At 45.8% G+C, this 27990-nt stretch overlaps 1 protein-coding gene across 1 annotated transcript; it reads left to right on the forward strand.

Moving 5' to 3' along the window:
- Positions 1-8734: 8734 nt before the first annotated feature.
- LOC308643654 (mediator of RNA polymerase II transcription subunit 15-like) lies at positions 8735-27894 on the forward strand. Its single transcript, XM_081283688.1, has 4 exons — positions 8735-8897; positions 12394-12481; positions 24088-24139; positions 27282-27894. Exons 1-4 carry the CDS (start codon positions 8749-8751, stop codon positions 27344-27346), a joined length of 354 nt encoding a protein of 117 aa, XP_081139814.1. The 5' UTR covers positions 8735-8748; the 3' UTR covers positions 27347-27894.
- The last annotated feature ends 96 nt before the right edge of the window (positions 27895-27990 follow it).

Here is a 27990-nt window from a genome sequence, read left to right on the forward strand (position 1 = left end):
ACTCAGGATTGGCCCAATTATCCCTTAGATAACTCTAACCATTGGCCCCTTATGGGTCCTTAGACCCTGCTATTTTACAGGATCTCTATAATTATTGTGTACAATCAAAAAAATGGGCAGAGATTTTATATATTCAGGCTTTCTTCCTCCTTTGCTCGAATCCATCTCTCTGTATGTCCTGCACCCAAAGCATGTCCTCTTGGCTTATAAACCCTTCTCACTTTCTGCCTCCTCATCCACGGATTTTGAATCCAGCCAATAAGCCACCACCACCACCATATTATTGCTCAAACCCCTCCTCCCACTCTCCTCTTCCCTCCATTGCACCAGTGCTGCCCCTCCAGCTCCTCCTTCTTAGGGCTCTGCCCCCACTTTCTCCTTCAGTCCTCCTGTCACCCATTCCCATAAATGGGAAAGCCCATAAATATCAATACCCTGTTTGGGTTCGTTCCCTTACTCTTACTCTCTCTTACTCTTACTCTCTCCCCCCTCTCCCTCTCTCCCCCTCTCCTCTCTCTCCCCTTCTCCTCTCTCTCCCCCTTCTCCTCTTTCTCCCCCCTCTCCTCTCTCTCCCCCCTCTCCTCTCTCTCCCCTCTCCTCTCTCTCTCCCCCTCTCCTCTCCTCTTCTCTCTCTCTCTCTCTCTCTCTCTCTCTCTTTCTCTCTCTCTCTCTCCCTCCTCCCTTCTCTTCTGCAACTGGCTGCTACAGTCCTGCTAATAAAATCTCGGACAGGTAAACAGTTGTTTTGGCTTGTTGAGTTTATGGAGCTTTTCCATCGTCCTTTACATTGGTGCCGAAACCCAGGACGGGGATCCCCGTCATTCCCAAACTCTGAGCCCAACCGTTCCTGTCGTAGTCCACTCCTCTGATTGCCTGCCTGACATCCACCACCGGCCTGCAGATTGGTGAGTTCCCCCATCCGATGAGCACCTAAACCCTAACTCACCAGAATGAGGGAATTGGCCGTTGAGTGTCTGGCAATCCCTCCGGGTGTTTTAGGGGAGGAATGCACCCCACCCAGACCCATCAGGGTCGCGGTGTACCCCGTGCTCTGCTAGGACACCTCTGGGAATCCACTGCCTGGGACGTAGGATTAATTCTCTCTTTCTAACTCCTCCGTCTCTCTTCACTCTTATCTCCCGTGGATGGGTTAGCGTAATTGCTACAGCCCGTGTCACCAGAGTCTGGAACTCCTTTCCTCCCAGAACTCCGTTTGTTCCTCCCGGAACTCCGTTCCTGACTCTCTCGTTCCAGTCAAAAACCTTTCATGATGGGGCTGGGGATGTGGCTCAAGCGGTAGCGCGCTCGCCTGGCGTGCATGCGGCCCGGGTTCGATCCTCAGCACCACATACCAACAAAGATGTTGTGTCCGCCAAGAACTGGAAAATAAATGTTGGAAAATTCTCTCTCTCTCTCTCTCCTCTCTCACTCTCTCTTTAAAAAAAAAAGAAAAGAAAAGAAAAACTTTCATGATGTCAGGTTGCCCACGGCCCCGGCCCTATTTGGGTCTCACAAATTGCACTTCACTGGTGACGACTGGGTAGTGCCCTCTGTATTTCTTCTCAGCAGTCGGTCATTTTGGGCACGCCCACTTGATCCTCCATTTGCCCCGAGCCTCCAGGAAGCTTTTTCCATCCCGGGTTTTCTCTCTCTCCCTCTCTCTTACCCTTTCTCTGACTCCCATCTTGCCCTTCCAGCATGGGAACTTCCTTGTTTCTCCTGGCCGATTCTCCCTTGCAGTGCCTCTTAGATAATTTGAAAACCCTGAGCCTGGCCCCTGATATTAAGCCAAAAAGGCTCATAAAATTCTGTACCCAGGACTGGCCTACATACCCCTTAGACAACCAAAACGTTTGGCCCACATGTGGGTCTCTGGATCCCAATTTACTCCGGGATCTTTTAATTACTGTGAGCGATCAAAGAAGTGGAACAGGATTCCTTATGTGGAGGCTTTTTCCTTGCTTCGATCTCATCCAAATCTCTACACCTGATGCAAGCCTCAACAGCTGCTCCTTGCTCTCAAACCTCCTTCCTCCTCTTCTCCACTCTCTGCCTCCATACCTTCTCCTCCTTCCTCTTCTCTGCTCTCCACCTCCACTTTTGACCCAGCTGATGAACTGCCTCCATTCTGCTCTCCCCTGCCTTCAGCCCCGCTTTCCCCACTTTCACCTCCTCCCACTTCCCCTTCTTCTACATCTGTGGCTTCTTCTTCGGACACTTTTCCTCCTCTTCCTCCCGATACTTCTACACAAGCTCCTCCCACTTCCGTTCCTTCCATCCCAGTCCCTCCACCTCAGTCTAGTTCACTCGCCACCCGTTCAGCCATCCGTTCACGCACTAATACAGAACCTAACCCACAAGTCACCACATCTCATCACCTGACTCAAACTTCACATGTTGTGGCCCCCCTTTGGGAGGTCGCCGGGCCAGATGTGATTTTAAAGGTTTATGTTCCCTTTTCTATGCTTGACCTTTCTCAAGTAGAAAAAATTGGGATCTTACGCTGCAAACTTTGTCTCTTATATTAAAGAGTTTCAATACTTAACTCAAGCCTATAGCCTCACCTTTCATGATCTTTATGATTCTGTCCAATACTCTCCACCTTGAGGAAAGGAGAAGGGTCTGGGACCAGGCTAGGGCCTATGCAGACCAGGTTCATCAGACTAATGCCCACCATCCCTCAGGGGCCCAGGCGGTTCCAGACTAAGACCCCCATTGGGATTATAATGACCCCCAAGACCTGGGCCGTAGGGACCACCTTATTACCTGTCTGATAGCTGGCCTAAAGGCTGCAGCACAAAAGGCATTAACTTTGATAAACTCCAGAAAGTCATCTACGAGAAAAATGAAAACCTCTCGGCCTTCCTAGACCAACTAACAAAGGCTCTTCTACAGTACACTAATTTGGACCCTGAATCCCCAGATGGGAGGCAACTTCTTATGACCTATTTTTTCTCACAAAGCTACCCTGAAATCCGGGCAAAGAGAGGGGACCCTTGACTCCTCAGACTGAGGTGTTGGGCATGGCCTTCAAGGTCTACCACAACAGAGATGAAAGAGCAAAATGCCAAAAATGCCAGATGTTGGCCCAGTTGTTACAGGGCTCCTCCCAACCTATGGAAAGGGGGAGACAACAACCCCACAACAAGGACCCTCTGGGCCCTGCTTCCAACCTATGGAAAGGGAGAAAACAACCCCTGGGCCCTGCTTTAAGTGTGGTGATGAAGGACATTGGACTAGAGCTTGCCCTAACCCCAGGGCACCACCCAGACCTTGCCCCAGATGCAGATGTCCTGGCCACTGGGGATAAGACTGCCCCAATTCCCGGAGGGGAGCTGAGGTCAGTCACCCTGCCAGTGACTTGCTGGGCCTAGCAGCCAAGGATTGACGGGGCCCTGGGTCTTCTGTCCTGACCTATTCAATCACCAAGCAGGAACCCAGGGTGGTTATCTGAGTGGATAAGTGTCCCATAAACTTTTTGGTAGACACTGGAGCCACATTCTCAGTTCTGAGAAAGTTTGGGGGAACTACCTATCCCTCTGAATCTCCTATTGTCGGGTAGGAGGTCAAACCATCATCCTTCCCTCAATCTTACCCTTATTGTCCTCCCCTACTTATATCTTCATCATGGCTTTACTCCCCAACGAAGAAGAGACTTTATCCCCTTGTGTCTGGAGTGGAGACCCCAACGACCACCAGAACACACATTTTCCCCTCCCCTGTAAAATGGTAGATCCAATTGTATGGGACACTGAAACCCCGTCCTCTGCAAATTGCTCTCCCATGGAAGTGCATCTTAAAGACCCTAACCACTTCCCAAACGAGGCTCAATACCCACTGCCAACTGCCAGTCTTAAGGGCCTAAAGCCAATCATTCAGAGCTTACTAAGAAAGGGGTTCCTCCTTCCCACACACTCTCCATTCAATACCCCAATTTTAGCAGTAAAAAAGCCTAATGGAACACACCATTTGGTGCAGGATTTAAAGTTAATAAATTCTTCAACCAGGCCCATACATCCCCTGGTTCCAAACCCTTATACTATCCTTTCCTCCATTCCTGCTAACTCCACCTATTTTTCAGTTATTGATCTTAAAGATGCATTCTTTTCGATTCCACTAACTGCCTTTTCCCAAGACATATTTGCCTTCACCTGGACTGACCCAGAAACTAGAAATTGCCGACAGTTAACCTGGACTGTCCTGCCCCAGGGGTTTCGAGACAGCCCACATATTTTTGGACAAGTCCTCACTGGAGATCTTGAGGATTTTTTTCCCTCTATGCCCTGACTCAACCCTTTTACAATATGTTGATGATCTCCTCCTCTGTAGTCCCTCATTAGAAACCTCAAAGTCGGACACAGCTACCCTTCTGAATTTTCTTGCTCACTGAGGATATAGGGTTTCTCCACAAAAGGTGCAGCACTCTCTCTGAGGTTGTTTACTTAGGGTTCCACATTTCCCAAGGAAAGAAAGCTATCACAACCGATAGAAAAGGCCTTATTGAAAGCCTTCCAGTACCAAAAACTAAAGAGGAGATTCTCTCGTTCCTGGGTCTGGCAGGCTATTTTAGGGCATGGGTACCAAATTTCTCATTACTTGCCAAACCATTATATGATCTAGCAAAGGGGAACAAGCATGCGCCCTTGTTACTTTCAGCAAAACCACATTTCAGAACCCTCCAGAAGGTCCTCTTACAAGCACCGGCTCTACACCTGCCAGATGTTAATAGGCCTTTTACTCTCTATGTTCATGAAAACAAAGGGCAAGGCTTGGGGGTGCTGGGACAAATGTATGGGCCCACCTTTGCTCCAGTGGCATACCTTTCAAAACAGTTAGATCCAACTGTCCGGGGATGGGCTCCTTGTCTCCACGCCCTAGTGGCCTCCTATGTTTTATTAAAGGAATCACAAAAGCTTACCTTTGGAGCCCAAATCACTGTCACCTCCCCTCGTCACCTCAAGGACTTGCTAACATACAAAGGACTGCAAACCCTCCCTCCCTGCCGAATTCTCTCTCTCTTGGTCTCTTTCCTCTACGATTCCTCCGTGTCCTTCCAAACCTGCACCCCTCTCAACCCGGCAACTCTGTTACCCATTCAGGCCCAAGGTCAAACACAGTTCCCAATACATAAATGCAGGGAAATTCTAGAAAACTTCCTCCCATGCCCAATTAATATCACTGAGGGACTTCTAGACCAACCTGATTACACCTGGTTCACTGATGGCAGCTCCTTTATGCATGAGGGGATCAGAAAAGCTGGATATGCCAGAGTGTCCCTATCATGAGTAATAGAAGCCAATCAAATGCCTGCAAATAGGCTGAGCTGGTAGCTGCAACGCAAGCCTGAGAATTGGCAGCAGGGAAAAATCTTATGCTTTATACTGATTCCAAATATGTTTTCCACATTCTTTTATCTCATGCAGCAATTTGGAAGGAGAGAGGTCTCCTGAACTCAAAGGGCACCTCTATAACCAATTCCACATACATCACCCAGCTACTACAAGCCTCCCAGCTTCCTAAAAAACTTGGAGTTGTCCATTGCAGATCACACCAAAATGACTCCTCCCCCATCACACAGGGGAATTCTAAATCATATCAGGCAGCCAGGTCATCCGCCCTTTCAGACCTCACTGGATCTCTCAGTGCCATGTGCTCTCCACCATTAGCCAATAATGGAGACCCAGCTAAACATGCCCTCTTTACTTACCTCCACTCCATTTTCCACACCAGTCCACAGACTCTCAAAGCCTTTCTCCACTCTTTCTTTACTCTGACTCCCCAGGATAAAGAAGTGATACAGCAAATCACAGCCTCATGCCAGATATGCAAAAGAGTGAATTCCAATACATCTTTAAAACCTGGAACCTTCCCTTCTCACCAGGCTAGGGGCCATATTCCCGGGGCAGATTGGCAAATCGACTTTACCAACATGCCCATAGTAAAAAACTTCAAATACATACTAGTTTTAATAGACACATTCTCGGGTTGGGTAGAGGCCTTCCCCACCTCAAATAAGCGGGCTACCACAGTTGCTAACATCCTCCTAACCAAAGTATTCCCTCTGTTTGGGAAGCCTGCTTCAATCCAATCTGACAATGGGCCTGAGATTGTCTCTCAAGTAACCCAGAATGTGGCAAAGACATTGTCCATCCCATGGCACTTTCATTGTCCCTATCATCCCCAAGCCTCAGGTAAGGTTGAGCAAGCCAACCACATAATGAAAGACATCATAACAAAACTATCTTTAGAGACTCATTTAGATTGGGTTAAACTCCTCCCTCTTGCCCTACTACGCATGAGGGCTTTACCAAAAAAGCCATCCCTTGCTTCCCCCTTTGGGATAATGTATTGTCATCCCCTTCTCCCCCCAGGAATCTCACCAGAGCCTTGGCCCCTCCCGACCAATATGCTCTTCACCTCCTCTTCCGTATATGCTCTGAGATATGGAAGCAACAAGATTGGTTGCTTTCAGATCCAGAGAACTCAGCTGCCACCTTTCCGCTCAAACCAGGAGAATGGGTCTACTTTTCTTACCCAGGGGAAAGATCTCCCCTAACCCCCAAATGGTAAGGGCCATTACAGGTAGTCCTGTGTACACCCAATGCTGCAAAACTCCAACAGGAAGGAAAGAAACCCTCTGGATTCATACTTCTAGGTTAAAAATGGTGGCAAGCCCTCCAGAGGACAATCCCACCACAGCTCCCAACCTTGCAGTACCCCCACAATCGCCCAGATTTACCTGTGAGATATCCCCAGATAACCCTCTCAAGCTCTGTTTTTCACAGTCACACACTACCCTTCATCCCATTCCAGAGGAGAACACACATAAGAATGGGCCTCCGGATAGGATCTAGGAACCCACAGCAACACAGTACACCCACACCCTTTTTAGAAGTCAGCAGTTGGCACAACAATCCTATTGGGACCTCTTCACAAACCCCGTCAGCTGCTGGATTCTCTAGATACTGGGACCTCTAGTTGGTCTTTTTGTTTTGTGCCTTCCTTCCTTGAATTTTAAAATTCCTTCAAGGGGAAATTAACAAAATCTCTAACCAAACTTTCAATCAGCTCCTCCTCAGGGATTACCAGCTACTTGCCAATGAGCCAGACGACATGCACATCCAGTCATCCCAAGAAACCTTCACCGAGTGCTGAACGATAAAGATACCAAATGACAACTCCACCAAAGGGCCATCTCTACCCCACCATGCCAAAGAAATAATCCCTTGGTTTTCAGCTTTATATGTTCTAATCTGCCTTCTCCTGGGCATAGGCTTTTTCTACCAGCCCTACAGACTGGACAACATGACAGAAATTAATGCTGTTTCTTTTCATAGCCGCAGGGCACATTTATGGACTTCTCCCCGGATGGAATTGATGCCTTCAGTGCATGGATATGGGGCCTCCTGGCCCTTGTTCTCCAACCAACTGACCTCCCTCCCTCCCTCTAAACAATGCCCCTACTCAGCAGGAAGTAGCCAGATCAAGTACAACGCCCCCAAACCAAAACAAAAAAGGGAGGAATGTTGGTAAAGATGATGAACGGAGTGCTTCTCTTCCAGGAGCTCAGGAAAGTTGGCGCCCAGAGCACTTCTCTTCCGGGAGCTCAGGTCCATGATGCACTGAATGGCACGCGAACCGTGACCTCCAATCCCTGTGAATGGTGCATCTCCAATCCCTGAGGTGGCTCAAACTCTCAGCCAATAAAGAAGTAACAGCCCTTGTTCCTCCTCATCCTGTGTTAAGCCCATAAATATCAATACCCTGTTTGGGGTTGGTTCCCTTACTCTTACTCTCTCTTACTCTCTCCCCCCTCCCATCTCTTCCCCCTCTTCTCTCTCTCCCCCTCTTCTCTCTCTCTCTCCCCTCCCTTCTATTCTGCAACTGGCCGCTACAGTTCTGCTAATAAAATCTCGGACAGGCAACAGTTGTTTTGGCTTGTTGAGTTTATGGAGCTTTTCCATCGTCCTTTACAAAGACTCTGAAAATTAACAAACGTGGATTGTCACAAAATAAAGCCATGAGTGGAATCTGAGATTACAGATCCAATGGAAAGAAGCATCACAAGAGTATCTGGTAATTCACTCCTCAGTGAGTCACCAGACGAAATGCTGGCAGTCACAGGAAGGCAGGGAACAGAACCTTTCACACAGTTGGTGTTCACACCTATTTGATAAAGAAGCACCCTCTCTCTGGAGTAGAGACTAGGGAGGCTGAGACAGGAGGATCACAAGTTCGAGGCCAGCATGGACAACTTAGCAAGATCCTGTCTCAATATTTTTAAAAGGGGTTGGAAATGTAGCTCAGTGGTAAAGTACCCCTGGGTTCGATCCCCCAAAAAAGAAGAAAAAAAAGAAAAGACCCTCTCCCGGGTATTGCTGAAGACAGCTGACTAGCAGTTTGTCCCTAGCTACTCCTGAGGGATTCAGACCTCAAGGACTTAAGAGGCCAAAACACAGTAGGGTCATAGGAAATGTTAAAGGCCAGCCCCTCCACTGACAGCACTAGGAGTTGCACGCAGCAACCACTCTCTCCAGCTCCAGACACATAGGGTACAGGCCACGAAACACCGCCGCTCTGTGAGAAGGCACGTGACTCCCTGATGCCAGGGGCTGGGAAAGCTAACAACAGGTAAGGAGAACTCCATTTCCCGTAGGCCCTCGCACGTGACTACATTTCCCACAATCCTGAGCTACTTCCTGTGCGGCCAAGGATCCGCAAACGTCTTCCGGGTTTGGGCCTGGCTCTATGGTGGAGGCGGCAGCACCTGTGTCGGCGGCGGCGGCGGAGGAGAGGTGGGACGCAGCTTGTGGGAACTGGGTTACCGGCATGGACGTATCGGGGCAGGAGGCCGATTGGCGGAGCGCCGCCTTCCGGCAGAAGCTGGTTAGTCAAATGTGAGTAGGGGCCGGGGCCGAGGCGGGGGACTGGATGGCTGGACATTCCTTTCCCGCGCGGTGGGCGAGGCCGAGGCCGAGGATGGACCCCTTTCTAGACCTCGGGCCCGGGAACCTGCGGGGTCTCCAGGGCACCTAGAGACCAAAGGCACTGATGACTTTCGTGAGCCCAAGGGCGTGGTCCTCTGTGGTTAGCCCCCCTGTTGGCGGGTAAGGCTGTTTGTTAACATTCCCGGGGACAAACTCTGCAAACCAGGGAGCCTTGGCTTATGAGTCATCGTCCTGGGCTTTCTCCTTCGTCATTTGTGTGCTTTGAGTGCGGACTTCCCTCCGCTTTGGTTCACACTGGATACGGAAAGGGAAAGAGGCAGCCCGTAGTGGTTTTACCAGGCGTTTCGTGGTTTCTCTTCCAGAACAGCACTTCAGGATTTTTTTGGGGGGGGAGGGGGGTATATGTAATATACACGGGGAGGGGAAGAAAGAGTGTGTGTGTGAGCTGTGGGCGGTAGGGACTGAGAAGCTAAGGATGACCCGTCAGAGTAGTAGGAACTTGGCCAAAGGGTGGCAGGAAGAGGCTGTCAGGAAGCAATCTTTGATTCCAGAGGAGGTGGTGAAAAACTGGAATTGGTGTCTCCTCCCAACGGAACTCCAGTCCCTCACCACTGAGTACTTGTTTAATTTAGCAGTTTTTAACTGAGCTTACTGGAGAGTTGTGCTCACCACAGAATTGCCAGAAACACAACCACTGCCCTGGGAGATGGAACTGTCAGTAGAGAAACAGTTCCTTGCAGTTTGCTCCCTTAGGCTGTGGGTGCTGCAGGGGCTTCTTGCAAAGTCGCAGTTAGCTGACCAGGAGCACCCTTGTGGAGTAGGTGATGAACAAACTGAGTCCTAGCAAGGCATGTGGGAGTGTGAAATACTACCATTCCAAGTAGAAGATTGGGGAAATGAGAGCACTTAATTGCATAAAGGACCTTGTTGGGGCTGAGAGTTCTAGGGTTGGGGAGTAAGGAGGTCCTGGATATAATGGATGAGATAATCCAGTGCTGTCATATTGGTGATGGGAGTGTTGTGCTAAGGAGTTTAGCCTGTATTTGATAGTGGCCTACTTTGAGGTGGTGAAATGCAGGTCGTGTTGGGAAGATCCCCTGAGTCCTTGGAAATGAATCAAGGACAGAAGATAGGCATTTAGGCTGTTTGGGGAGTTTTATTAAGCTCTTGGGGGACACACACCTGTCCTTCATCCTGTTTTCCCCTCTGCTAGATTACTGCCTATCACATGTATCTGTAAAATCGTTGTGGGATGACTTAATTAGACAGATTATAAAGGCCTGCTTAGGGTAGAAACTGAAAGAGGAAGACAGGATTCCAGAGAAAGGGAAGCTTGTGGACAATCCTGGATGACTAACTGGGGGTGGGATGAAGCAGTGTGGAAGAAAGGAAGCTGGCAGAATTCTGGTAATCCTTAGTACTGTGGAAGAAGTGGGGACTGTAGTGTTAGTGGCTTCTTGGTATCACCACAGTATAGTCTCTGGAGAGGTCTGCAGACTTTGCAGAATCATTGAACAGCATTTTATTGAAGCATTTGAGTTATTTCTAGGTGAAATCTCAAAGGATAACCCTCATCACCACTCAGGAGGGAGGGCTGGAGAAGTGTCAGAGCTGGGGGAACATTAGAAGTTTCCTTTGGGTGTTGAGATCAACCTGTGCCATGCTGGCCTCAGCTGTGCCCACCAGGTCCTCACTAGCCCTCTCGCCTGTGTTGTGCCTTTGCTGTGCTTGCCTGTAAATCTGGGCTGGTTCTCATGTTACTGTTTTGTATCATTCCTCTCACTTCTCTTGTGAACCTGTGGACCTTTCCACTCATGCTTCTGCTCCACCCCTGGATGCCTTGCAAGCAGGAACCTGTTGCTGCCTCACTTGGCAGCAACAGGTTTCTACTGCGGGCTTTCGGAAGCAGGAGAGGTAGAGACTTCAACCATGCTTGTTGAATGAAGGATCTAATAATGCAATGGGTCAACATTCTTTTATTTTTATTTACATCAAAACAAATTTGTACATCTCTTAGCATGAATCCTCCTTTCTGTGATTTCTTTTTTTAAATATAACTTTATTTATTTATTTTTTTAATGTGGTGCTGAGGATCGAACCCAGTGCCTCACACATGATAGGCAAGCACAATACCACTGAGCCACAACCCCAGCCCCTTTTCTTTCTGTGATTTTTTTTTTAATATTTATTTTTTAGTTTTAGTTGAACACAATACCTTTAGTTAGTTAGTTTGTTTGTTTATTTATATGTGGTACTGAGGATCCAACCCAGGGCCTCCATGCACTACGCCAGTGCTCTACTGCTGAGCCACAACCTCAGCCCCTCTTTCTGTGATTTCTTTAAGATCACAAGGGTGATGCTGCAGACCCACATGTGCATTCTTTAGTACCCTGTTTGTGTTTGGAGTGGTGAGGATGTTTTCAAGCACCAGCTGGAGTGGCTGGTTTATTTATTCCATTCAAATGAGGCCACAGAGCCCTGACAAGTCTTGTTTGTTTGTTTATTAGCAATCCAGTGCTGGGAAAACAAGCAGGAAGAAGACCTACACTATAGGGAAGAAGGCAGACTGTGAACAGAACAGAGCATCGTGTCTCTTGGGAGATAGATGCCCAGCTCAAGCCTGCTATCGTGTTTCTTCCTTTCTAGCAATGCATACCTGTTCTTTCTCTGTGTGTTTGTGTTATGCATGTGTGCATACATATGTGTGCAGGCATGGAGGAGGGTAGTGTATGCTGTCATTCAAGGGAAAACTGAGTTTAGCTCATGTGCATAATTCTTTATAACCTGGAGTGACAGTGTGGCATAAAACCTTTAGTAAGATTTCCTCTCTTGTTATACCTCTGTTAGTAAATGTGATTTAAAAGTGTTTTTCACGTTTGTGTGATCTGTCTCATTCTGTCCCCAGTTATAAGCTTTTGAGTTTGGGGCAAGTCTCTTTGGTCATGTTTGGAGAACATGAATAGGGACCCTTTCCTTGGGAGGAACTGAGAGGTGACTTCTGTGGGCCTCTTCACTTTACAGAGGAACATTCTGAAACTGAGGTTCCATTGTGCTCAGTGGCAGGTTTGGGTAGGCACCCAGGTCACTCAGAGGGCAGGAAGTAGAGACTGGCTGGCCACCCAATGGTCTAATGCTTGCTTGTTTTTGTGTTGGTTGTGAGCAGTCTCTAAGGAACAGTTCCCCTTTCCCGTCATGCCAGTGGCTTGCTTTTGCTTCATAGTGACCACCTTTCCTTTTCCTTCTTTCTCATGGCCCTGTCCTCTTACTCCCTTGTTAAGCTTTCTGTCATTGCTCTGTTGAGCATCCCTCCCTTCATATCTTGATGGGACCTCAGTGAGGCTGCATTCTGGGAACAGCACCTGGTCCTCCCAGGGGCAGCTACCATGAAGGGCCTGATGGCTAAGACTTGCTATTGTGTGTAAATGTCTCTTCTTTTGTGTTTCAGTGAGGATGCCAAGAGGAAAGCTGGTGTGGGCCACAGTGTATCCAGCAAGGAAATGGAGAACCATGTATTCCTGAAGGCCAAGACCCGGGTAAGACCTCCTTGGGTGGAGCCCCTGAATAGAGAGTGAGATGTTGCAGATTCTGAGAACTCTCTGCTAGGGTCCTAGGGAGTGAGTTGTTTGGTTGCTCACTGATTAATCACAGACATGGTTGGCTTTGTGTGCAGCATTCTCCTATGTCAATGGAATGAGGAGGATACAGGGTGGGCAGCCCTTGTCTTCACTGCTGGTATCTTCCATCTGTGGCCAGCCCTTTGAATTCCAAAGGGAGCTCCCTCAAAACCTATTGTTCCCATGGAATGGGGAATGCTAGGAGTACGCACTGATTCTCCCCTGAGCCGCAGCTCAACAGGGATCCTCCCTGAGCCCTATAGGCTCTAATGCATGGATATAGCAGTGTACCTATTCCCTTTTGTGAAGTGAGGCAGGTATTATTGGTTAAGATCTGAGCCCTGGGACAGCATAGGTGGAGTGGGTAGAAGGATTTCTACGATGTGACCTCTTGTCTTGGGTTTCATATGATTTTCTTGCTTCTTCCCTGGGCTCTCCCCAGGGCAGAGCCCTTCTAGTAGAAATGAAGCAAAATGGAAGAAATGAAATGAAATGAAACAGTGGTATGTGTTTATGAGTACATAGTTGTTTAAGGAAGAGCCCCAAGAGCATGCATATTGAGGTGGGGCAGGGTGGCTTCTATTGTGAACATGTGTAATAAGTATTTTGTTTTTCTTTTAAGAGCATTATTCAGATTGAATTCATATACTCCACAGTTCACCTGTTTAAGGTGAACAGTTCAATTGCCTAGGATATTCAGAATTATGTGAACTATCACTGTAATCTAATTTTAGAATATTTTTCCAAAAGAAACTTGGTGACCATTAGCAGTCACACCTCCTTTTCCCCCCAGTCATTAGCAACCACTTTTCTACTTTCTGTTGCTATGGATTTTCCCATTCTGAACTTTTCATATAAATGTAGTCATACAGGACTGGCCTGTAGTTAATTGTTACAGCACTTGCCTAGCATGCCTAAGGTCCTAGGTTTGATCCATAACATTAATAAAAAAAAACAATTTATGGAGAATTTTGTGTGTGTGGATGAGTGAACCATGTTATAGCAGGTACCTGATTTATTTTTATTTTTTATTTTTTTTTAAATAAGAATTATCATATTCCATTTATTTATTTATTTATTTTAGAGAGAGAGAATTTTAATATTTATTTTTCAGTTTTCGGCGGACACATCTTTGTTGTATGTGGTGCTGAGGATTAAACCCGGGCCACACGCATGCCAGGCGAGCGCGCTACCGCTTCGGCCACATCCCCAGCCCTGATTTATTTGTATTTCTGAATAACATTCTGCCTCTGGATGGATAGATCGTATGTGTGTGTACACATACACATAGCTACCTCCACTTATCAGTCGATGGACTTGGTTTTTTTTACATTTTTGGCTATTATGAATAATGCTGCTGCAAATATTTTTGTAAAATATTTGTAGGGTGTGTATGTGTGTGGTGCTGGAGGTAGAACTCAGGGCCTTGAGCATACTAGGCAAGTGCTTCTCTACTGAGCTACATCCCTAGCACAGTGTAGAATTTTTTGTAGACAAAGTTTTCCTTTCCTTTGGATACATACCTAGGGGTGGAGTTGCTAGTTCATGAAAACTCCATGTATAACTTTTTGAGGAACTATCAGTCTGTTTTCTAAAGCAGCTGTACCATTTGAACCCTCCAGAAGCTTATTAGGTTCCATTTGTCCCCAACACTTATTATTGTCCTTTTTATTGTTGTGATTATTTTAGTCAGCTTTTTCACTGCTGTGACTAAAGGACCAACCAGCACAATTATAGAGGAGGAAGAGTTTATTTGAGGGTTCACAGTTTCAAGTTTATTTGAGGCTGATTCCATTTCTTGGGGCCTAAGATGTGTCTGAACATCATGGCAGAGTGTGTGGCAGAGGAAAGCACCTCTGATCAGGAAGCAGAGAGAGTGACTGTATTCTCCAGATACAAATATATACACCAAAGCCACACCCCAATTCCCACCTCCTCCAGCCATATCCTCAACTTCATTTACCTCTCAGTAAATTACTAATTGGGTGAAACTCTTAACCACCCAGTCATTTCTTCTCTGAACCTTCTTGCATTGTCTCACATGTGAGCTTTTAGGGGACACCTCACTTCCAAACCATAACAGTTATCATAATGAATATGAAGTGGTATCCATTGTACTTTTGATTTACATTTGCCTGGTGAGTATAATATTCAGCATCTTTTTATATTCTGGTTGGCCATTTGTATATATTCTTTGGAGAGATGTCTATTTGTATTCTTTGCCTATTTTGGGTGTGTGGGGGGTGTACTAGGAATTGAACCCAGGAGAGCTTAACCACTGAGCCAAGTTGCCAGTATTTTTTTTTTTTTTTTTTTTTTGTGACAGTGTTTTTATAAGTTGCCCAGAGAGTTTGACCTTGAACCTGAAATCCTCTTGCCTCAGCAGCTTGTGTTGCCAGGATTATAGACATGACCCTTGTCCTTTTATGTATTTATTTATTTATTTAAACATAATACCTTTATTTTATTCATTTATTTTTATGTGGTGCTGAGGATCGAACCCAGGCCTCGCATGTGCTAGGCTAGCACTCTACCGCTGAGCCACAACCCTAGCCCTTGTCCTGTTTTTTAATTGGGTTGTTGGTCTTTTCATTTTAATAGGTTTTTTTAAATTTTTTATTTTTTATTTATATATTTGGGGGATGGGATATTTTACTGATTTTGTTAGTTTGTATATTCTTATACTTAAAAGAACTTTGATGAGGCTTATTGAACTGACCATCTCAGCTTTAAAAATATAGACATTGTTAAGCACTGTTTACTGTTTATCCATAACAAACAAACTCCAAAACTTAATAGTATAAAGCAGGGAGTTGTTTCTCCTGATTCTGTAAGTCAGGAGCAGGAGCAATTGGAATTGCCCAGCTGGACTGTTCGGGTTTCTCTCTGACATCTCATGTGGTTGCTTAGTGAGGGTAGCTGGGATAGTCTGGAAGGTCCATAAAGGGTTCACTCAGGTGACTGCATGTCACTTTTCCCAGTATGGCCTCCACTCTGGTATCTCTAGTGGCAGAGCTCATACTTTATTATATCACTGTGGCTGGCTTTCAAAAAGAAGAAGTGGGAGCTGCCAGCCTTCAGAGGTGTGGATACAGGATTTTTTTATTTTTTATTTATTTATTTGTGTGTGTGTGTCTGTGTGTGTGTGTGAAGGGGATTTCACCCAGGGGCACTCTACCATTGAGCTATATCCCCAGCCCTTCCAGCCCTTTTACTTTTATTTTGAAACAGGCTTACTAAGTTGCCAGGGTTGGCCTCAGACTTCAGTTCTTCTGCCTCAGCCTCTCTAATTTCTGAGATTATAGGTGTGCATCTGCATACAGGAAGTGTTAAATCCAGTGAAGATTCCGGGTTGGGAAAATCACCTTTGCCTTTTGGCGTGACCAGTGGCCAGTGATTATTGCCTAGCTATAATGGAAACTACCTCAGAGACCTTCCTAGCAGCTGAGGAGTAAGCCTTCCATCCCAAAGGACGTGCCTAGAAACACAACAGCCCCTCACCATCCCCATTCACTCTGCCTTAGTCTTTCATTTACTGCATATCGAATTACTTATGCTGCCCCTTAATGATTCCAGTCCATTTGCTTTGTTTGAGTTGGCTCTAAATCCCTAATTTATAAAGGAGGCCCTGGCTAATTGAAAGAGAAATGTTTATGAGAACAGTGTAGGAAAATTCCTGTGTCGTTTTCACAGAGACAGACATACTTGGGCACTGCCGTCTGTATTTGTCTTCAGGTCAAAATTGCAACTCAGGCACACTTTAACCTCCCCTGCTGCCTGAGACCCTGTAGAACAGCTGTGAAAAAAATTAAAAAGTAGGACTCTGGAGCAGGGGAAAAGTTAGGGAATAATGATATCTCTGTGGACCGAAGAGGAGCTCTGAGGTAGTGAGTCACGGAGAAGGAGGATGACCTTCCCTTGGAATTCTGATATGCTTGCAGGTTCAAAGATGCCTCTGTAAGGGTACTGGAGAACTAATGAGCACTTTAGGCTGTTTAGTATATACTCCAGGGCAGAGAAAACCTTGAGTGTTTTTCTCCAGAAGAATTCACCAAATTTCCAGAGTCGACACATGCTTCCAGTGTTCATTCCCCAAGTTAAAGCCCTACCAATCTTGGCATTGGCTCACTCTAGGTTTCATGGCTAGATCTCATCTTCAGATTACAATGTGATGTCCCCTTGCAAGGCCATCTTCTGAGTTCTTCATGTATGTAAATCTCTTGAGCCCCACTTAGACCCATAAAGTGGGTACAGTATTATTTTTCCCAGTCATCATACAAGGAAATTCAGTCACACACATGCTAATTGCCCTGCTCAAAATATCATGTGGCTGGTTAGAGGAGAGCTGGGTTGTAATCCTAGGGGTCTGGTGTCAGAGTGGAAGCTTTTAGATATGTTTCTCATTGACTCCCACCCAGCAAAGCAAAAGACATACAGACACCCACTTTAATCCTTGAAGACTTTAATTCTTATGGATGGGACTCCTCTTTGTGAAGGAGCTGAGGGAAACAAAAGTAGCCATGCCTGGGTGGTGAGACATAGTTCATACTAACAATCCAGGCAGCCTTCTGATAGTTCAGGAAGATTCAGCTGTCAGGGGTCCTGGCACCTGTCATCACCTATAGGGGCAGTATGGGTATATTCCCTCCCTCCGTCCCCCCCCTTTCTCTCTCTCTCTCTCTCTCTCTCTCTTTCTTTCTTTCTTTTTCCTTTTAGTTATAGATGGGCACAATGTCTTTATTTTTATTAATTTTTATGTGGTACTGAGGATCAAACCCAGTGTCTCACATGTGCTAGGTAAGTGCTTTACCACTGAGCTATAATCCCAGCCCAAGATGAGCATTTTCTTAACTGTTGAGATCTCCTAGAAAGTCCTGGGATTATGCTTGGTGCTGCTGGTTCATAAGGAGGCTCCAGTGTTCTTATCACCATTAGCAGTGTTGCTTTGCTTTAATGAATTTCATCTAAATGTATAACAGTCAGGACTTCTGCACTGCCTTTAGTAAACATTTGTTCACAAGCCTAATTTTAAATTCTAATTGTTCAGTTTTCAGGAGCTGTATGTATGAATGTATCCAGGGCCTAGAGAAACATTTTACAAACATCTAGAGAGCAACATTCTCCCTAATTTACCTTTGGGAAAAAACAAGTACAGGGCAAGTCAAAGGATGCATGTTGCTTAGCTCGTTTGTTGGCTTGTGCATACTTGGATTCTCTCTTGCTCTCTTTGTTGGAATTTTTGTTTTGTTTTGTTTTCTTCTTTGCAGTGCTAGGAATTGAGCTCAAGGCTGCTTTATCACTGAGCTACATCCCCATTCCTATAAGGAAACATGTCATAAAAACGTAAATAAATAAATGAATGCATACATACATAATTTGAACAAACAAATCTAGTTTCTCTTATTTTAAAGTCCAAAAGTCTAAAAATCAATATCACTGGTCAAAAATCACCATGTTGGTAGGTCTGTATTCCCTCTAAGGCTCTCAGGGACGATTTTCCTTACATCTTCCAGTTTTTGGTAGCTGCTGGTGTCTCTTGGTATATGAATGTGTCATGGCAGGCTTCAAGACTCAGCATCATATGGCAAAATGTCCCTCTGCTTTATCTTAACATCACCTTCTTCTCTGAGTGTGAAATTTCTTTCTGCCGCCGCATCATGACGTTTTATGATTGCAGTTAAGGGCCGCTCCCTTTTCTCAGGATCATTAAGCACATCTGCAAAAACCCTTTCTCAAATAAGGAAACACTTACAGGGTTCCAGGGGATCAGAGCTGGTATATTGGGGCCTATTATTTCTCCCACTAAAGATGGAAAGTTGACTAGTGATTGCCTACTGATGGGGCTGAGGTTGTGGCTCAGAGGTAGAGCACTTGCCTAGCATGTTCGAGGCCCTGGGTTCGATCCCCAGCACCACTTAAAAATAAATAAATAAAATAAAGGTATTGAGTCCAATTACAAATAAATAAGTAAATATATATAACTACTGAATGGTATACTTTAAATGGGTAGACTATGGAAAGTGAATTATATTTTAATAAAACGATTATATTTGTGTATGTGTGTGTGTGTATACACACACACACACACACACACACACATATATATTTGTTTAGTTTTTGTTTTGAGACAGGTTCTCACTAAGTTACTCAGAGCCTTGCTAAGTTGCTGAGGTTGGCTTTGAGGCTGAGTTTGAACTTATGAACCTCATGCCTCAGCCTCCAAACTTCTGGGATTACAGGCATGTGTCATCATGCCCAGCTAAAACTTTTATATTTTTAAAAATGGAATCAGTGAAAGTTGTAGAGAATGTGTCTATCTGTCCTTGGTAGCAAGGTCAGGGCAGCATGGTTTCCTTGAGTGGGTAAGGGTAAGGGATGTTGTTGGGGCTGTCTTGGCTTGAGAATTCCCTCTGAGGTTTGATACATTTTTAAATGTATTAGGAAAACTTTCAGAGACATAAATGTCCATACTTGTTTAGCCTGAAGTTGTTGCAGTTTGGCCTGTCTGGGTCTCTCTTGAATTGTTCAAGGCAGGTCTCAGCTTTCATGGTGTTGTATCCCTGCAAATGGAGAGTTTCTCCACACAGGACACGCACCAGGGCCCCACTTAATAATAACCCAACCTCAGTCAACGTAAAGGCCTTATTCATGTCTCAGCAGTTTTTTTCCTAGCAGTTGGTTTATATGAATCAGGATCCAAATGAGGGTCTGTTCTCCCCTCAGGCCTCTCTCAGCCTGTAGAAAAAAACAGCCCAGCAGTCTTCTGCTTGGTCCCTGATGCCTTGCTCACTCCTGCCTGCCCCCTCGTTGTGAACTGGGTGCTAGGTTGAAAGAACAGAGGGGTATAGTCTTGTTAGCAAGTATGGACCCAAGGTGACCTTTTCTGATATTTCTGAGTGACTTGATGCTTCAGTGAGGCACAGTTGTTGGGGGGTTTAGAGGGGTGGCAGCCTGACTCCTAGTAAAGGTCTCCATTATCCAATAATTCTATTGTTTAATTAAGGATTGCAAAATGGTAACTGTCTTTAATTCTGGCTCTTCCATATTCATCACATGGAAGTTTTTCTGTCAAGAAGCATTTTCTGTCATCAGGGAGGAATTTTTTTTTTTTTTTAATATTACTTGTTCTAGACCATCAGGAATGCTGTTGTTATTCCTTCCAGGGCAAAGAGTGCCCTCAGTGGGCCACAGATGGGTTCTCTTCTTTGAACAACATTTTAACTTCAGGGATGTGTATTTGGTGTGTTTCAGTTCATTGTAGTAGTTTGCATTGATGTTTACATGGTCCTGTCGTCCTCCTTCAGTGGTAGCTCCCATTCCCCCTGCACTCTTAGGACTCCTTACATAACCCTTTTAGTCTTTTCTAGATTGCTGGTATTTAGGCCCTGGGATTGCCTGTTCCTCTAAGGATCCCTGAGTCCTTTTTTGAGGGTAAAATGGCATTCAGTGCATGCAGTTGTGGACTCAGCTCTGCTCATTGCTTTTGGGCCTTTTTGTGAATAGAACTAAGAAATACATGTTTTTGAAATAACAGAAATGCCCCATAAGTCAGGTGTGGTGGTGCATACCTGTAATCCCAGCAGTTGGGGAGGCTGAAGCAGGAAGATTGCAAATTTGTGGCTAGCCTCAGCAACTTCATGAGACCCTGTTTCAAAATTAAAAGGGAAAAAAAAAGCCATATATTATTAAAGTGATGTTTCCAATTCAGATTACCTTTGCAGGATTTTTACTTTGGTTTTAAACCATGTCTTTTCTGTTACTATGAACATCTTGTTTTTCAATATCATTAGCATAATTGCTCGCTTTACTCTCAAAGGGTTTCAGAATAAATGGCTTAATACCACTAGTAACAAATTGTGGACTAAAAGTTTGAGATTATTTTGCAGCTTTGTCCTTTAAAATATACTCCTTGTAGCATGTTTAGGTTTTTTGTTCCCTTTTTTAAAAAGGCTACTCAAAGGAATTCTTTTCCCTGTATGTTTCTACCACTGATTTGATAATTAACTCATTTGTTTTGGTTGATTTTTGAATTTGGGGGGAATTGTGCTGCTTTTTTTTTTTCCTTTTTTGGGGGGGTACCAACAATTGAACTCAGGGGTACATGACCACTCAGCCACATCCCCAGAACTTTTTTATATTCTGTTTAGAGACAGAGTCTCACTGAGTTGTTTAGGGTCTAAGTTGCTGAGGCTGGCTTTGAACTTGGGATCCTCCTGTCTCAATCTCCTGAGCTGCTGGGATTATAGGTATGTGCCACCACTGTTTTATCTTTTCAGTGGTGAAAGATTTACATGATTTCATGGCAAAGACCAGTAGGTTTGGAAAAGGCTCATTTCCAGCCCAGTTACTCTTTCTTGTTTACCCATGATTTTGGTTTATTCTTCCAGTATTTTTTTTTTTTTTTTGACAGATTTAAGTGATTTGGACTTCCCAGGTCTTATACAAAAGGCAGCATTTAGTAACAGAGTACATAGTTGATGGTATTTTATAAGGAGTGTGCAATCTTCTCCCACTCTCTCAGAGGCTCACTCCATGGCATATTTTTGAGCCTTCCTGGTAAGTGGAAGCACTTGTAGGAGCCAAAGGAAACCTGGGAATGGAAATGAGGCAGTCAGGTCTAGGGGGAGAGAACAAGCAAGACTTGGATACGTCAAGCATATGTTCAGAGTCTTTTTTTTTTTTTTTTTTCAAAGAGAGAGTGAGAGGAGAGAGAGAGAATTTTTAATATTTATTTTTTAGTTCTCGGCGGACACAACATCTTTGTTGGTATGTGGTGCTGAGGATCGAACCTGGGCCGCACGCATGCCAGGCGAGCGCGCTACCGCTTGAGCCACATCCCGAGCCCTATGTTCAGAGTCTTAAGCTTGTATGAGTGTGTTTGTGGTGTGCCAGGGATCAAATTTGGAGCCTCACACATGTTAAGTACATGCTCTACCACTAGGCTACCCTCTCAGATGCCTCGAGCCTTTTTTTTTTTTTAAATATATATATTTTTTTAGTTGTTGATCGACCTTTATTTTACTCATTTATTTATATGCAGTGCTGAGACTCAAACCCTGTACCCTCACAGATGTGAGGCTAGCACTCTACCACAATCCCAGCCATCAAGCTTTTTTTTAATGCTTTCATTTTCTCATCTGTGATCTGGACATATCAGCAGCACTAGATGGTTGGGGGAATTAAAAGCATCGATATATGTATAGTCTTTAGAGGAGTTTTGTCTTGGTGAGTGTCTTGAGTGTTGGCTGCTCTTGTTATAGAGTTATTTTTTTAATATTTTTTTTGGGGGGGTTGTAGATTGATACAAACAATACCTTCCTTTTATTTATTTATTTTTATATGGTGCCAAGGATCAAACCCAGTGCATCACACTTGCCAGGCAAGTGCTCTACCACTGAGCCACAACCCCAGCCTTTATGGTATTATTGTTTATGGTCTTGTAGTAACAGACTTGGGTGTAGCCTGGTCACTTTAATTTTTGATAATGAGCAGAGGAGTTGGAGGGAAGATAAGGTAGTAGTTCCTGCCCTTGCCTTTTTTTTCTCGGGCCATTATGGCAAGTTGGGTGCTTTGGAGCAAGGGAGTACCATTATCTCTCTGTCTGAACAGGGACTGAAAATTCTCACCCATAGGGAGGTAAGTTAGGTGCCATCATTCACAGCAGAAAATAAGCAGCTGGGGGCATAAAAGATAGCCTAGCCCTGGGGGATCAGCACTGTAATGTCAGATGCTGGAACTGACCCATAGACTTAGCCCCACATATTCTTGGGTGACTTGCTTTTGGGAGAATATAAAAAATGCGTTTCATCCATTAGAAAGTTTCTTGACCATCAGGGTGACTTACTGACCCTTTTTCACAGAGCGTCAAATTTGCAGAGTTGGACTAGACCTTAATGGCTTCCCAGCTCTGGGCCAGGAGTGGCAGGTGGAAGTAGGCACTGTAGCATGGTAACGTCTACTCATCTGACTACTGGCAGTGGGTGTAACTAGGTTCTGCTTCTGTGCAGAAGGCATTGGGGACATGCTCTTGAGCATCACTTCTCATGTCTTAGGTCTACGTAAACGTGTTTTTCTTTCATGATAATAGAGAAAACTCAACAGATTCTTTCAAGGTATTGCAGACCTACAAGGTAGTCCAGTCCCCTAATGAGAAGTCAGATGTGGACTGGCTGACTTCCAAGTTCTCTCCCCCTAGACCTGACTGCCTCATTTCCATTCCAGGGTTTCCTTTGGCTCCCACACTTCTGTTGCTTCCACTTACCAGGTCATTCAGGCAACTGAGTATGTACGGGGGTTCCTTCTACCCCTAGCATGTTGTCTTTCCTACTAGAAATTGTTGGGGCCATTAGAAGTTAGAGTACTGACAGAACCCACTGAAGCTCCCTGTGCTCCAGCAGTGCCTTCTTTTACCTTCCTCCTCTCAGCAATTCCTCCCAGCTTCTTTCCACTGGTCCTTTTCTCCTTCCTGTTGTCCTGTTCTAATTACCCTAGCTGAAAAATAGCAGTGGGGTGGAGTGTGGAAATAGGTGAAGAGTGATAATGATGTAAATACAGTATCTTTAGCTTTTTACCCACACCCAATTCATGTTTATTTTCTTGTCCCTTTTCTCTGCTGTCTTCTGTCTAGTGGACCCTCAGTACCACAGTGACTTAGGAGGATGATTGTGCAGCAGCATAGGAATAAGGGCTTCCCCCTTCTGGGCTGCCTTGTTAAAGGGATGGGTATTTCTAATGAAGAAGAAGCATGCTTCTCTGAAATAAGATTTTAACTCAGACATCCTTCTCGGTAGTGATTTCCCCAGAATACCCTTGAGTGCCCACAGGACAGTTAGTGGAAGGCAGGCCCTTCTGGGCAGTTCCAGAAATGTGGCAGCTTAGACAGGGCCTGGGCAGTCAGTGGCTTTTACCTGACACCTTTGAGTAGCATTTTGCTCCCTCCCTTGCCTGTGTAGCTAGCAGTGAAACATGGATCCCCAGCAGGCACAGCCAGGGGTGCCCCATGCTGATTTGTGTGCACATACCACATCAGCAAGGGAAAGGCAGCAACAGGCTGGTCATTAAAAACAAAAGCTCTTCCATACCAGTAGTGTAAAGACAGCAGTGGCCTGTACACTTCTGCTTCTGATAGGCCTTGACCTTAGGCCACCTTCTTGCCCTCTCTGGACCTGATTTTGCCCTCTGTGACAAGAAGGGACTTGAGGTGACTCCCAGCTCTCTCAGCTGAATGATTTTTTCCATTTGTTTGGAGGAGCTGCCTTTTGAAGGCTCTCTATACCTTTCTTTCTTTGTTTCTTTGTGCCTTTTATCAGCAGCAGAGCAGAGCACTGACAGCTCTCCTCTGAGAGATGGATTCCAGAGGAGGCTGAGCTGGGCTGAATGACTGCAGCCATCTCAGTTGGCCCCAGAGGCCAGCAGCCTTGAAGGAAGAACCTCTGGTTGGCCAGGGTTGAGGGGGTGGGATGGAAGAGTCACATGGCTATGCTTCTCCATTTGGGATTTAAACTGCTTCCTGTTTTTACTTTTAGGACGAATACCTTTCCCTCGTGGCCAGGCTCATTATCCATTTTCGAGATATTTGTAAGTAAGATTTCACATTTCTGGTTTGTTGTGATTACTGTGAGAAACAAATTCTGTTGCTATCTGTTGGCTCTCTGGGTGGATCTTGTTCCTGATTTGGAACATCTGTGTCAGCTTGTCTGCTTCTGGGAAATTCCTCACTGCATATTATTTGATTCCAAATTCTCCATTCTCCCAGAGCCTGATTCTCAAAAATGCTGATTCTGACATGGAAATGTTGGCCTCAAAGTGGTCTGTACTGTACTTCTGTTTTCACTTGTGTACTTGATCTCTGTTTTTATAGAAAGCTTTACACTCTGGGCAATTTTAAATAAGCAGTTTACCCTGGAGCAGATGCTTTCTTGTTAATAGTTGGCTTTATTCACCTATATAGGCCTGATTTAAATGTGTGTTTCTGTGACTTGAAGCTTGTGGGTCATCCTTCTAAGTCCCCACCCCTTGTTCCCTGCCATGTGGAGGGTTCCTTCACCTCATGTTGTATCCCCTGACTTAGGGAATTCTTTTGTTCTCTCAGACTGACCAGGTAGTGGCCCTAGTTCTTAAGTAGATTCTGGCACAAGTTCTACGAGGACCTACCCCACGGGCTCCTTCATTTTCGGCCAAAGACCCACCACCCAAGATGGCCCTGGGCCCTGTTAGTATACCCTAATCCCAAGTCACCTATGCATCCACACCCTAAATGCCAATTAAAGGGTCACCGGGCCATGGATTGCCCAGCCCGGCCCCCGAAGGGGAGCTGGATCCGCCCTGAGCCCAGACCTGATTCTTTTGGGGCTGGCAACGGACTACTGAAGGGGCCTTGCAACTATCCACCCCCCTACCCATCCCCTGATGACCACCATCACCTTTCAGGGAGCCCAGGTTCACTATTATGGTGGATGGACGCCTACATCCCCTTTTAGACTCATGGGCCACTTATTTAGTCTTTTTTTTTTTTTTTTTTTTTTTTTTAAGAGAGAGTGAGAGAGGAGAGAGAGTGAGAGAGAGAAAGAATTTTTAATATTTATTTTTTTTTAGTTCTCGGCGGACACAACATCTTTGTTGGTATGTGGTGCTGAGGATCGAACCCGGGCCGCACGCATGCCAGGCGAGTGTGCTACCGCCTGAGCCACATCCCCAGCCCCCACTTATTTAGTCTTGAGGGAGTTTTGGTGACCCTCTGTTTCCATCCTGTTCCCCCATTGTCGGGGTAGAGGGACATAGAATCCTTCCCCTTAAAACCCTCAAGCTCTCTTGTACGTTTTACCACTATCCTTTCTCCCGCCAGGTTTTGGTAATGCCCCAAGGCCCCATTCCCCTATTGGGAAGGGACATCTTAGCCAAATTCCATGCCTCCATCACAGTCCATCCCAGCCTTTCTTTTATCCTCAGCCTTGCAGCAGCAACCCACACATCCATAGGCTCCCCCACTTCCCTCTCTCCGGAGGTAAACCCTCAAGTTTGGGACAATTCCACACACTGGCTCGGTGTGTCCCTGTCGGAATTCATCTTAAGGACCCTCAGCATTTCCCTTGTCAATCTTGATACCCTCTTCCAACTAGCAGTCTTCAAGGCCTACAGCCCATTATTAAGGACCTATGGTTCAGGAGCTTAATAAGAACTCATCAATAACTGCACCATTTGTCAAAGAACCAATCCTAATACCCTTCTCAGACCAGGCTCCTTTCCTGCCCACCAGGCTCGAGGACAATTTCCAGGATCCGATTGGCAATTGGATTTCACACACATGCCCAGGGTCAAGAGGTATCTCTATCTCCTTGTCCTTGTAGACACTTTCTCAGGATGAGGGGAAGCTTTTCCTACCACCAACAAAAGGGAATCCATGGTCACCTCTGTTTTGCTCACAGATGTCATCCCAAGATTTGAGGTCCCTACCTTGTTGGCATCAGACAATGGCCCGAGTTTACTTTACAATCCACACAACTCATTGTTGAGGCTCTCCACATTCCCTGGAATCTACACATCCTCTATCATCCCACCTCTTCAAGCAAGGTAGAACACGTTAAACTCACCCTAAAGGAGACCCTCACCAAGCTCTCCCTCGAACTACATCTCCACTGGGTCAAATTTCTCCTAGTCACCCTGTTTCGCCTTTGGGCATTACCCAAAAGGCCAACTCAAACATCCCTTTTAAGGTGATGTATGGAAGCCCACCCCTACTATCTGTGAAGACTCCTTCACCCTGCATTCTTCCAGAACATCTCAGTCACCTACTTCTTAGTTTCATCCAAACACAGATTTGGAAACACCAGGAAACTCTATTACCTGATCCTTCTCCCGTGTCACACATTTCTTTCCCCTTAACCCCAGGTGACTGGGTATATTTCTCTCCTCCTTCTGGTGACATGCCTACCCTGACTCCTAAATGGAAGGGCCCCCTAAGGATTATCTTGTGCACTCCCACTGCTGCCCACCTACAGGAGTCCCAGGCAAACTGACTTCACGGATTCACATTTCCACGCTGAAACTGGCCCCACCTCCGACTGAGGGAGCCCAGACTGACCGTCCACCATCCTCCTAACTACAAATATGTCTGCTCCACCACTCCTGAGAATCCTTTAAAGCTCCACATCTCACACCTGAGGGCTCCTTCCCCCCTTCTCAAGGAGGACCTTCCCCAACCTGAGAAACCCTCCCAACAAGATGCCTCACTCTAGTTCCACCCGTGTCTTTTGCCACCCTCCTGGCATCCACCTCCCTCACACCTACCCAGTCGGCTTCCTCAGACATCCCAGATTGCCCCAATAATTGGGATTTTCTTGTTTTGTGACTTTCTACCATGAATCATAAAATTCCTGCAGGATCAAACAGGCAAAATATCTAGTGAGACCTTTAACCAGATTCTTGTCAGGGATTTCCAGCTACTTGCTACTCAGAGGAACCTATCCCTTACGTGAAGGCCTCACCAATGGCTGACAGAACTTCACCATCGTGGATATGGAGCTACAAAACGGAAACACGACTGGGGAACTTCACTTGCCTGTCACACAGGGTTTCTAGGCCCATTCGCTTTTGTGTGCCTCCTCCTGACCGCTGGTCTTTTCTCAGCCAGTCCCTTTCACTGGACTTCTGGCCAGAAGCTAAAGTGTTGTCTCCTCTTTCCTCCTCTTCTACTTACCTTCAGGTGTCTTTGGTGTTTTAGGGTTATCACGTGGTGCACCTGCTTCGTGGAGCCCTCGGAGGCCCTCCAACAGGACATCTGGCTGAGTCCCCCATTTGCAGGGACAACTATTGGATCGAGACTACCCATGACCTATGGCTTCGAGGAACTTTCATCGATTTCGGCCCCAGGGAAATTCACATCTTCAGTGCCCTGGGCTTTACAGCTATGCTTCTCTTGTCTCCACACCCTGACCACCCCTCCCTTCCTTCACACTTGTCATCCCTCTCCAGCAGGAAGTAGCCAGAAAATCTGATCGCCCTGCTCCCAACACAAAAACAAACAGGGAGGAATGTTGGGTATTTGGAAGACTCCCCGCCAAAGTTCAGTTTCCTCTCAGGAGAACATCACGGGATCACTTACCCCTACCCCTCCTCTCCAAAGGGCGCCAAGCCAAAGAGCACCAAATTCAAAGGTTTTCTTGACCAATCCCCACAGGACACAGTGTCTGCTTGCTGTTCCTGTGTCACCCTGCCAATCAGCACCTGCCAAGTCACCTATACAATCCTTCTTAAGCCAAAGCTTGCAAGCTGTCTGCCTTCTTCCATTCTTACCTCTTCCTCTTCTTTCTCTCTCTCTCTCTGCTCTGGTCTCTTTCTCTCTGCTCTCCTCTTCTCCTCTCTCTGCTCGCTGCCTCTCCTTTTCTTCCCCTTCGGACAGCCCCCCAATAAAATCTCTTGGTTGAATCTGT

Source organism: Spermophilus citellus (genome assembly GCF_964194105.1).
Source record: "Spermophilus citellus genome assembly, chromosome: 3".
Taxonomy (NCBI): domain Eukaryota; kingdom Metazoa; phylum Chordata; class Mammalia; order Rodentia; family Sciuridae; genus Spermophilus; species Spermophilus citellus.

What these genes read in the sequence shown, in the direction of transcription:
- LOC308643654 (XM_081283688.1), top strand. Translation starts at nt 8,749, where the DNA reads ATGGTGGAGGCGGCAGCACCTGTGTCGGCGGCGGCGGCGGAGGAGAGG. An exon ending in CAGAAGCTGGTTAGTCAAAT is followed by an intron (nt 8,898 to 12,393) that starts GTGAGTAGGGGC and finishes TTTGTGTTTCAG; the next exon opens with TGAGGATGCCAAGAGGAAAG. An exon ending in TCCTGAAGGCCAAGACCCGG is followed by an intron (nt 12,482 to 24,087) that starts GTAAGACCTCCT and finishes TTTTACTTTTAG; the next exon opens with GACGAATACCTTTCCCTCGT.